Source organism: Mastomys coucha, unplaced genomic scaffold (genome assembly GCF_008632895.1).
Source record: "Mastomys coucha isolate ucsf_1 unplaced genomic scaffold, UCSF_Mcou_1 pScaffold23, whole genome shotgun sequence".
Taxonomy (NCBI): domain Eukaryota; kingdom Metazoa; phylum Chordata; class Mammalia; order Rodentia; family Muridae; genus Mastomys; species Mastomys coucha.
Genome location: NW_022196906.1, coordinates 81,132,137 through 81,144,636, shown reverse-complemented (window position 1 = coordinate 81,144,636; position 12,500 = coordinate 81,132,137). Strand labels below are relative to the sequence as shown.

The 12,500-nt window shown below is 40.2% G+C and overlaps 1 protein-coding gene across 1 annotated transcript in view; it reads left to right on the top strand.

Annotated features, from left to right (window-relative positions):
• The window catches only part of Me1 (malic enzyme 1), a 123,238-nt gene that overhangs the window by 58,386 nt on the left and 52,352 nt on the right, over nt 1–12,500 (top strand). The window contains exon 6 of the mRNA XM_031343007.1: nt 670–773. Coding sequence (XP_031198867.1) covers nt 670–773 — 104 coding nt within the window. The remainder of the gene's footprint in view (nt 1–669; nt 774–12,500) is intronic.

The window sequence follows — 12,500 nt, the reverse complement described above, 5'->3', positions numbered from 1 at the left end:
GTCTGCTCTTTCAAAGGTCCTGAGTTCAATTCCCAGCAACCACATGATGACTCACAACCATCTGTAATGGGATCCGGTGCCATCTTCTGGCCTGCATGTGTACATGCAGGCAGAATGCTGTATATATAAATAAAGAGAATGTTTAAGAAAAAGAAGTATGAAACTAGAAAGTTTAAAAAGCTTAAGAAAAAGCTAAAAATATTCTCTCAAGTAGGTTAGTAGTTATATATCAAATATACCCCAAATGTTTGAAGATTTTATTTTTTTGGAAATAGAAATAAATCTATGAAAAAAATGTTATTTTTTTATTCATAAGTTGTAAGTTATGAAATTTAACACAATTTCCATGTGTGATAAATTTTACCTATAAAATCAGAGTGGAACTTTTCTAATGAGCACCACTGACATATTTTAATTACTTTTCCTTTCCCCAGACTAACCTAGAATGTTTTAATGTTTAGTAATTATTTTTTTATTTGGTTTGTGAAGAGTGTGGATGTACTCTGTATTAGTATTAAGTAACTGGTGACTGTGGGCTGCTATGAATCAGTATGTCAAGATTTTATTTTTGTTTCTGTCTCTTACAGAGATGATCAAACAGACTAAGGAAAGGTAAATGACTTTCTCACTACTAATTATTTTTATGGCAATTGCTTTTTTTAACACTAGGAGTTACTTAAAGATCCGTTGTACATTGGACTGCGGCATAGGCGAGTGAGAGGTCCTGAATACGATGCCTTTTTGGATGAATTCATGGAGGCCGCTTCTTCCAAGTATGTACAGTCTTTATATATCTGTATTTGAGTTGAATTTCAAAGCCTAAACCCTAACTGCATACACATGAAAATCTCCCGTTTGATTCAGTATGGTTTAATAATTAGATCTAAGAATAATAATTAGACCTAAGAATGAATGAATTCTCTTTCTCTCCCCCTCTTCCTGTCTTCTCCCTCCCCCTTCCCTATCTCTCCTCCTTTTCCCTCCCTGTTCTCTCTCCCTTCCTCTCTCCCTCTGTCTCATATACTTCCCTCCTTATAATTTTCACCGGCCAAATGGTAGCATCATGTATCTATCCTCTAAGCTATCTCCTCCCTATTCCCAAAGGAGCATTGTTCTTAGAGGCATCATTGTTGCCATTGAAATAGGCAATGGTCTCCAGCTTTACCACACCAAACCCACAGATCTCATCTGAAATGCATGTTTATGGGAAGTAGGGAACTGGCCAAAGACAGTAAATAGAAAAAGGAAGCCCTTTCTTTTTTACACTGTGGCTGCCGGTAAGATCTACTCTTCAGTCATGCTTGTGGCTGACACTGGACCCTGTTGTGGTGGGAGAAGGAGGAGGTGGAGACTGAGTGTGCGCTATACAGTCTCAGAGCTGTAATGGGGAAGAACTAGAGCACCATTGCAGTTCATGCATCTCTGCTGAAACCAACAGTATTTGATGAAATGCACTACTGTGTTTTCATATAATATAGTAAGCATTGGATTGTGGGCCTTCTGGTATTATAAGACTTTCCAACTTTTTTCTATTAAATGACGATTCTGCAATACTTTTAGTAATATATTCTGAGGGAGTTCTGTCATGCCAGCTGACAGTCATCCATTTTGTTAGTATGCAGCCACAAAACCATTATTGTTTAAAAACACATTTGTACGTTAGTGGTTGTACTTTGTTGTTTTGCTTGTAAGTAACTTTATCACTGGTATTTCATGTAACTAAGATGTTTTTTTTTTTTTTTTTTTTTTTTTTTTTTTTTTTTTTGCTTTTTATAATTTAAAGTCATAACCAACAGAAAAAAAAAAAAACAGTTTCCTCATCAGTTTGCACAGGATTTAAGTACCTCAAATTGCTTGCCATGAGATTTTGACACAGAGTATACTCTTAAATCGCTATGTTCAAATTTAAAAGGAACGTATTTGATTAATTTATTATCCTACTTATACATTAAGCTATATTTACTCATAGAGAAAATATGAGTTATGAAACTTTAGTTTAAGCTCAAAATTATTTGATGCCATTCATTTATTTCTACTTATAATTCACATATAATTTTAAAGGGTTTATCATAAAAAACTTAGATAAAGTTGTGATTATCAACTTTCTAAGTGACAGCATAGTTAAGAGAGTGATTCAGTAGTGCCAATCCTGAAGAAAAGGAAATGACACCTGTAGTGTGTTTTGCTTCACTGTCAGTTTGTGAGTTTAAAAATCTACCTAAATAAGACAAATTCATGATATTTACAGGGAACTGATAAAGCCCGTTCTGAGCACCAAATGACGATGGATAGAGGAGGATCCTGTGGAAACTATGAACAGCTTTCTGGAGAGTTGGAGATAGGAGCCAAGCTGGAAAGGTCTTTTCCTTGCAGGATCAGAAAACAACTTACATTTTTAAATATTAAATTGGGGATTAGTTAAGATATATCAAAAGAAAATAGGGATTAATAGGCTCAACAGTGATTTTTTAATGCATGAAACATCCATAGCCAGGCATGTTTGCTCATGTCTAATCCTAGGAATTTGGGAACTGAAGCAGGAGGATTACTGTGAGCTCCAGTTTAGCCTGCATTATCCAGTGAGACTCTGCTCAGAAACAAAAATGGTAAAAAGGAGGAGTTATCCTTCTAGGCCTTCCTAGAGAAAAATAGCAGTGACTTCAAAATAAATTGTTTGGATATTGTTCCTTTAGAAGCTGACCAGGAGTAAAGCCAAGCATTATCCAGTTAGAGTAATTAAACAGAAATTCATTTTAAAAGTAATTTTAACTTAAATCATGATTGAGGAGTGACTTTTGTAGTTGGAGTTTCTGAAATGGAATATATTCAGTGCTACTGGAAACAACACTTGTAGGAGGGAGGAGGAGGAGGGAGGAGCAGAGAGGTAGAAGCTGTGCCGCAGCATGGTCTCGCACACTTGGGACCACTCCTCTCGCTATTGGGATTGTCAGAATCCACTAGTTTTCACCTAGTTCCAACCACCAAAACTGTTCTGGGTTTTAACCTACTGTATCGGCAGAGAAGGGATGGGTGATGGGGTGGTGTACATTCATCTTTGTTTGCTCTATGGTAGCTCTTATTGTATAGCCAAAGACTTGTGGATACTGTAACATACTGAGTAAGCAAGAAATTAGAATATCTCAGTTGGGAAATCCCACACAGTATAGATTTGTGGTCACATTCAGACTTTTATGAGCTCCTGGCTGGGGCCCCACTTATTACTGCCTTTCACATTGCTTCTATCAAGGGGAGGAGTGGGAGCAGCTGCATGATGTTTCAAGTCTCCAGATATTACTGCAGACTCTGAGGGCAGAATCCTCTAAAGATCTGAGCCCTTTTGAGCCCTTTCCCCCAGTGTAGCTACCTGATTAAGCATTGTAGATTCCTCTGAGGAGCTGGGAGAATTATTGCCGAGTATCCTTGCCAAGATATTGCGAAGTCTTGCCTTCTGGAAACCAGGCCTCCTCTTTCTGTGAATTCTGGGTAAAAGATTAGCTCAAGTTTGGAAATTGTACAAGCAATTGCAAGTTTATTGCGTTAACTGCTTTCAATTGTGTAGCTGTTTGTCTTTGATTTCTTTTGGTAGCAAAAGCTGAGTGACAGACTAGGAAAAGCTGTCTCTGTTCTCTCTCAAGACTGTGAGTCATTGTCTCACACACACTGCTGTTGCCCCTCTAAAGACAGCTGCACCCCTTAGGCTTCTTTCTGGAGGCCTGTCACCCCTCTTACTGCTTATCAGTAAGCTTGGTTATGTATCAACTTTGTCTGCTGTCCATGCTGGTCTTCTGAGAGCCAGAAACAAGTTTTTCAGTGGCTTGGAGGCTTCTCGCCAGCATATTCCATGAAGCTTTTTATTATTGTTTTAGAAAATAGTCACCTAATTTGGGTGGGGGGAGTAGCACTATAAATAGTTTGTATATCCCAGAGTGCCCTTCTCTGAGCCCAGAAATTCTTGCTTCTCCCATCCATGGCAATGTTTCTGGAAGTCAACCTTATTTAGTATGAGCCATTGGTTTGGGTAGGCATCTAGCAATTATCTTAATAGTCACTTTGTGTCATCTCTGGGGATTCTTGCCAGTTGTTAAATTCTGTATCTTAAGAAGCTTTCTGAAAATCAGTACCTAACGTTGGGGTCCAGGATCTGATCAGAGACCCTCAGAATTAAGCTCACTTGGACTGCTCTAACACAATCTTTCCTCTGTAATATAGTAGCTCTCTTCTTTCTTAAGCTCCAGCATGGCCCATGTGGCTTCTGATGTGATAGATGCTGTTATAGGCTTGAGTGGAGGTCTGAAGGAGATTAAGGAATCAACAGTTTTAGAGGGGTGCATACCATCTCCTGGAGGAAAACTAACTTCATCAATAGTGAGAAGAGAAAAAAAAAAAGACTGCTTCTGTTAGGTCATAAAATGGTGTTGACTCTGAGGATTTAAAAATTGGGAAGATCAAGCCAGATATCCCTTTCCATGTAGCAAGCATCCACTCACTCTACCAAGTTTCTGATGGAGCAAATATGAGTTGCTTGGGAATCTTGGAGGTTCTTCTTGTAGGGCAGTGGTCTGTTCAGGCAACCTGGGCCCAGTCGAGTAATAGGTCTGGAACCCCAGAGCCCCAGTTGGCAATATCTCTGCCTGCAAGGGATGGAAGGTGTTCGGCCATAACTCCTGGTACACAACTTCTCATAGCCCCCGCAGGAGATGTGTGTTTTGTCATGTAGATAATGCCCCAAGCTCCCAGCATTCTAGTTGGACCCTACCCCAAGTCATCTGATCACAGCCAGGCATGCCCCACCCCACAGACAGATAGCCCTGCCTCACACAATATATAGGGTCAGTTTCCCCCCTCCTCTCTCTTGCTCTTTGTCCTCTCTTGCTTCTTTTCTTCCTCTCTTGCTCTTTGTTTTCTCTCTTCCTCTCTTGCCCTCTCTTCCTCTCTTGCTTTCTTCCTCTCCTTTCTCTCTCTCCTTCTCTTCTCCTCTCCTTCCTCTCCTTTTTTTCTTTCCACATGGCCAGCCTATTTTCTCTTTCCTATAATAAAATATCTCACAATTATGCATTGCTTCCTTTTAACTAATGCATCACGCAGCCTCAGGCATTGGCAGCAGAGAGACCCAGGCCCACATTCACTGATGGGTACACACCCTGTTCTTGCCATCAGGGTCTCCTGCTAAAGGTCTATGGAATCTATAAGTCTGTTTGTACAAGCGAGGTCTTTGACCCTCGTATTGATGGTTATTTGCCCACAAATCTTGTGTTCTTTTCCTATTATCTTCTTAGTGTGATTTCTCAAAAACTCTGAAACAGCATATCTCTTTTACTGATATACTGAGCAGGTCACCTCAGGAGAGAATTATATTAGTTGGTCAGACCATTTGCTGAGGTCTAATTACTGCCAGTGACAGGATCCTTGTGGACTGACCTAGGTCAAAGGACCCATTTTTAAAACCTGCTTTTCCAGACCAGTCCTGGTACCAGATGTCGTAGACTAGATTACCTAGGAGGCACATTCTAAAATGAGGCTCAGTGTTTAAGGATTCTTTCAGAAGTGCTCTTATGAGTAACTCCCAGGGAAGAAAGACAAAAGGCACAGGTTTGAGCAGAAGATGTGGAGTGCTTCTACAGGCATGACTGCCTCTACTCAGTGCCCAGCACCCACACAGCAGCTCACAACTATCTGCAACTCCAGTTCCAAGGGATCCAACACTGTCAGATGCACATGAAGGCAAAACACAAATGCACTTAAATCAAAAATAAATCAATACTTAAAAAATATATTTGCCTGTTCAACAGTTTTATCTCTTTACCTCCCTAATTCTATGTCTGAGAGTGTAGGTTTAAAAATAACTTATTCAGAATATAGATAAAGAAAAACTTTAATCTCCAGACTGTTCAGTGAGTATTTTTGTGACAGAATTCTCTCCTCACTCCCCACCAAGTGTTCTTTGGGCTTTCCATGACTTTTTCTTTTTGTTTGCTTGAAACCTCTAAACTATTCAGCTCTGATTCTTGGTGATCTCATTGATCAGAGATCTTTGTATTTGTCACTCTTAAGTCTATTTCTAGCTTGGAGATCTTCTGTCAGCTCTAGAGCTGTGTGACCAGTCTTCTATTTGAATCTGTAGTAAACCAATATAGAGATCATACATATTAGATCATATATGTTAGTTATATATGACCTACTATGTATATATAACTGTGGATATGTGCTCTTGCACCCATCCCTAAGCCAGCTCCTGCTGCACCTTTTCCATCTCATCACATGAAAGTTCATTCTTGCTGCCCTAAGAACAAGAATCACCACTCCATACACAGCTTATCTGCAAAGCTCTCGAAACTTTAATATAAGCAGTGCTTAACCATTGCCTGTTACTTAATCTCTCCTCTCTGGGTTATTGTAGTTTCCTAATTGGTTTTACTACCTCCCTACTTGTTGCCTTCCAGTGTGTTCTTAACACAGAGGCCAAGATAGTTCTATGTTGAGTAATTTCTCTGCTCAGAACTTGGCAATCCTCACCATTGCATTCAGAATGGAAAGGGGCTTTGTCCTAACAGGAAAGGTCCTGTGCCACCTGGCTTCCTGGTGGCTTCCTGACTTTGTTACTGTTTGACCTCACCGCATTGACACGGCCTACGTTTCTTTTCTAACTGACGTGTCGTCCGCTTGGACTTTACCATCCTCTGTGTCTCTACCTGGTTTTCCACTAGGCTAGCTGTCTCATCTTTGAAATTTCCAGAGGTCTGTCTTGCTTAGTGAAGCTTGCCTTGACCAGTGTGCTTAAAGTGTTACCTTCAACTCATTTTTTTCATTCTTTGCACTGAACAATGCCAGATTTGTTTATATTCAACCTTTTGTGCTCTGCATAGATCCACATACCAATATCTTCCATGAAAACAGAATACCTCCCCTTTCCTTCAGTGCCATGCCACAGTTTCTAGGCCATCACCTGGTATGTCATTCAGTACTCAATTTGTGGGATAGGTGATAGAATTTATTTTATTCATATAACTGAAGCTATGAGTGAAGAAATTCTGACATGTTCAAATAGCCATTTCATGTGACTTAAATAGTAAAGTGCTATTACTATTTTGTAATATGCTTCCTATCGTGTCTCTTTTCCCAGAAAACTAGTGAGAAAAGTAGTGACAGCTGCACCTCTTTTATGGTGTTCTCCACATGGGAATTTCTCTGAAGATTATTAATTAAATGAGTAAGAAAAGAAAGGTTACCTGAAGAAAAAAAAAAGGCCTTGAAGAGCTTGTACTGTTTTAGTTCTTTAGACAGGGTTTCTCTAGCTCAGGCTGGCCTCAAACTCACAATCCTTTTGTCTCAACCACCTGACTTTTGAGATTTTCTGCTCTCATTCTCTACAGCTACTACATTTTTTAAGAAGTAATAAAGAAAGACTGGCCACGTGCTTCTCTTGCAGGCATGCCTGGCTGGGTCCCAGGTGATGCCTTCTGGAGTTGGGGGCCAGGATGATGGGATGAGCGTGGGAAGGAAGTTTGGAGGGGAAGATATTGTAGTATGTATTTAATGTCATGTGGGGGTTTATACCTCACCTTGGTTATTTGATTACCAGATAAAAGACACACAGCGTTTATATTTTTAATAAAATGTTAACGTGCTAGAGCTGGGCAGATATCTATCCTCTAAGCTATCATATCGACTTCCCTGACAATAACCCTGAGATATAACTTAGCATGTTCCATCTGAGCTGTTCTTAACTCCAATTGGACAGCCTTCATCTCCCATGTTTTTGTGACTCACCTACCCTATGGTGTCTTCTCCTCTCTCTACCTTCCTCTCTGTCCCCTGTGGTCTCCTGCCTCAGACTCCCAAGCTTGGGAACTGAAACTCCGCTTCTCTCTCTTCTGCCTAACTATATGTTATCAGCGTCTTTATTCAGCCAATAGTTTAAATCAGGGAGCAAGGTAACAAAGCAGCACTTGGTGTGCTTGCAGATTCTCTCATCCCTGGGGGCAACCAGGCCTTGGGGGTCAATATTTAGTATTACAATACATAGCAAACAACCAAACCTCAGCAGGAAGATCTGTGTCATCCAGGGTAGAGGGGGGAAGGAGACTGCAGCAGGTGATCTGCTACAGAGCTGAGGATGAGACTGGGGATTGGGTATCGGGAGGTGGGGAGGAGGTGGGGAGGAAGAGGTGGAGATCTACACTTAGCCTACCTCTCCATCCACAGCGCTAGAAATTTCTTTCACAATTAAAAGCAAAACCAAAACTAAAACCAAAACCCCACAATACATATTTTATAAAACTTATGAGAAGCCAGTGATGCACACCTTTAATCCCAGCACTAGGGAGGCAGAGGGAAGCGGATATTTGAGGCCAGCCTGGTCTACAGAGTGAGTTTCAGGACAGCCAGAGCTATACAGAAAGACCCTGTCTTGAAAATTGAAAACAATGAATGAATGAATGAATGAATGAATGAATGAATGAGTAAATAAATAAATAAGTTATTGAGTTTTGTGAAGGATAAAAGGTGTGATTGAAGTCATCTGTGCCTGCTCTTGATTCTCTGTCACTAGCGGCAGGTATGCTAAGCGCTCTCCAGACAAGGAGCCTCTCTCTTCTTTACTAATACATCGATGCCAGCACACACCTAGGCAGGGATGCAGATCTCCTGCATCTTCCATTCTTGTTGCTGTACTGTTAAGTTATGCTCTCACTGAATCTTCCTCTGTAGCTCTTCTGTGCTTTCCTCACCCAGCTCCATAACTGCAACCCAACTCCATGACCGCAGCCCATCTTGACATTTTATATGTTGCCACCTCAGCAACTGTCTTTAGTACCATATTAATACATATTTATAGACTTACCTTTATCCCTGCATTAGGTGTGTGTGTGTGTGTGTGTGTGTGTGTGTGTGTGTATCTCTGACTTGGTCCGAGGCCTTAGTCTTCCTGTCATGTCACCCTGCACACTTCCATGTAGCCCTTTATGATACTTAGAACAACATGCTTCTAGTTGCCAGGGGTACATTGGAGACTACTTGAAATGAATTTGGATGTTGAGACAGTACTTCTATTCTTCATGGCTTCATACATGGTAAAACTAACAGTTCTTCATAAATCAACAGAATATAAAAGTCTTTATTTTTCAGTAATTTTGGGCAAAAATATGATTTCAGAGTAAAATCACTCACTACACAGAAAATATCAAAGGTCAGCCTTAAATCAAAGGTCTTAGACTTAACATGTAATTTAATCTGCAAGTACTTTTGTCTTGTCACAAGTAAAGATGAGAATCAATGAATAATGCTAATTTAATTTTTAGTTTTGTTAAATTCTGGATAACACTATACTACTCACTGCCTAGTGGTATTTATAAGCCATGTATGTATAAAGTCTATACAATGTGTAACTAAATACAAGAGAAGAATTATCATGGAGTTAGTTCCTTTTGGTGATGTTTGTGATAAAAGTGATGCTAGAGAATGTGGGCTGTAGAGATATTTGGCAATAGAAATTGGGCTAAATGAAGAACTACTTTAAGTTGAAGACCTGGGCACTAAAACAACCTCAGATGTGGTATCTTCTTCCTAGCCCACCTTATCTGCTTCCACCTTCTTGTGTGTGTGCAGCAGGCAGACATTTGTATCTGTTTAATTTAATTTAAAATACATATTTTTTTGTTCACGTTAAGGTTCTTCATATCTACCAAATCCACACTATGAGTAGAACATGATATGTAAAATTCTCCCCTTAAGAAGGTGTTAGTGAGTGGTTCCATTTTGATATACCTGCCAGAGTTGAAGGCCTCGGAAGAGTGGGAACAGCAAGGAAGGTGGAGGCTAAAGGCTGGGGAGAGAAGAGAAGGGGACTTGTGGTTGGTGGATGTAAAGTTCCAGGTAAAAGCAAGACAACACTGCAAATATAATTAACACAGTTGAAAACGGCTTAGTGTTTAGTACTGTATACTCTTTAGCACAGGAAGAAATTGTTGGTTCTCACCTAAAGCCTGTATTTCCATTCTGTTGAACATGAGTTCTCTTTAGACATCTGCATACTTTTCCTTCTCCCCCCAAACCCCCGCTTCCTCAAGTCCACACTCACATGTTACCTCCTTAGTTGAGCTTTCTTTACAACTTCTTCTTCTAAAATTTCACACCTCAGACTATTTCCTTTATGTTTAGTCTTCCATACATTATAGATTACTCATATGATGCCAATAATTTACTTACTATATCACATATAAATATAATAAAAATCCAGTAATTTGCTATTTTGTTACCATTGTATCCCCCTGAGGTAGGGTTCCAGTAAACATTTAGTAAGTTTTTATTGAATATATTGGGTTTATCTATGGTATATAGTTAACTATGACTAAAGCTTCAATATCTCACCAAACAAATTTAGGTAAACTGTGGAAATGGAAGGCTAAGAAAGTTAATTGGGCTAAAGAGAATTAAAAACCATAAATTCATTTTCTCTCATGTTTTAGCCTACCAATTATAACTTTCTTTAAAATTTTTAGTGGTTTCCTCAAGAGTTGGCAATAAATAGAAAATTTACAACATAGCTTATTCATGTCCGCTTCCAAATAACACAGAATGGCTCTCCAGGAAGTCCAGCTGTGTCCTTAAGCATTCCCAGACCTCCCCACTTTCCTTGTCCAGTGACCTCACCTTTCCACTGCAGACTCTGCTGTTATCTGAACAAACTTAGCTATTAGCTCAGCCGAGGAAAAGAGAGGGGTTTTAGTTCACCTTACTTAGTTCCTGTCCAGTTTTCATCCTTTCTTTAATTCAGTGGTTCTCAACCTTCCTAATGCTGTGACTTTTAATATGTTCCTCATGTTGTTACATATATTTAAAAACATTTCTCTTTATTCTCTAGCTTACATGATTTCAGAAAGGAAGTCTAGTGTAACCTTTGACCTTCCGTGTGGGACGGTGAGGTTCCTCCACAACTTCAAGATTTGCTCTTTGTCCTTAATCCGCTGCAGTTTGACTTCAATATGCTCACATATGAATTTAAAAAACTAGTTGTCCTCATTTCATATGGCTCCTGCACTTCTTGGATCTGCGGATAGATGTCTGTCATTAACTTTATAAGATTCCCAGCCACGGTTGCTTCACTCTGTTCCTTTCTTCCTTTCCCAAGTGCACACGCACAGCTTTTGTAGTTGTCCCGCAGTTCCTGACGGTTCCTTCCTTTGCTTTCTTGCCTTTTCTCATTGTGTTCCAATGTTCAGGGCTTCTACTGGCAATTTTTTCAGGCTTACTTATTCTTTCCTCTGCTGGGTCTGTCTGCTGATGAGCCCATCAAAGGCACTTTTCTGCACTATGACTTTGATTTCCAGAATTTCCTCTAGAGTCTTAAAGTCTCAGTGTTTCCGTATGTTACCCATATGTTCCTGCTTGGTCTCTCCTTTTTTTGCAAATTAAACTCTTTGTAACTGAGTCATAGTCATGATCCGATTGTTCCAAAATTGCTGACTATCAAGATGGGAGCTTTGCTGTTTGGTGTGGTCTCGTGCGCCTGTACATCTTGTCTTGTATCATTTGTTGTGATTTTGTTGAAAGCTCATCATGGTGTTTGGTGTGATCTAATCTTGAGCTGACAGTTGTGTTCATCTGGCTTGATCAGGCTGTTTACTGTTTCTCGCTGCCTCTGTCTTTGTCTCCCTCACTGTCTATCTTTGGGTTTTCCTTGTGATTTCATGTATAGTATTTGAAGGCCATTGAGTTATTATCTCCTATTATTCTGGAGCCCCATTGAGGTGCTGTGTAGGGCCCATGTAGTCTAGCCTATGATTAGGTTTTAGTGTTTTAGTGGTCTTTAGCTGGGTATTTTCTTGTCCATGTTATGAGCTAGAGAAGGCTATAATTGAATATTTCTCTTCCCTTGCATTGCTAAGTTTTGGTAAAGCCTCAGTAAATATCTCATATGAATAGAAGTCTCACAAAGTAAGTCCTGATGAAAACAGGCTCCAGCGTTTTCAGCATGGTTACTCTCCACTTCCTCCCCTGAAGGTCTGAGGGACTTTTTCTCAGGTCTTCACAGTAAACTCCTACTGATGAAAGTGCGGCTGAAGGTAAGTAAGGCCCCTGTACTGTGCAACTGTCTCCTGCAGTTCAGTTAAGGCAGAAGTGCTCCCACCGTTGGCCCCAGCGGCCAGGCTCTGCTCCTGGCTTTCCTCTGCTTACCTTTCCTTCCAGTTTAGACAACACAGTGTGGCATGAGCTTAGGAGGAGTTGTTGGTCCTGAGTGCTAGCAGTTTTCTGTATGACAGTGAGATGGCCGGTGTCAGGGATTTTTGCCTGTCAGAATTGGCAGCTCTGGCCCTCCCTTCAGGAGCCTGGAATTCATGAAAATTCAGAAGTCTCCTGGTGTCCTGAGTTGAATTCTAAATCTTAGCATTGTTCCTAGCTTTAGCTTCATCATCTAAGCTCTGCCTTTCTGTGCCTTGTTGTGGTGTGCCCTGTATGAATCGTTCCTGGGTTGTGTTGTGGTGTGCCCTGTATGAATCGTTCCT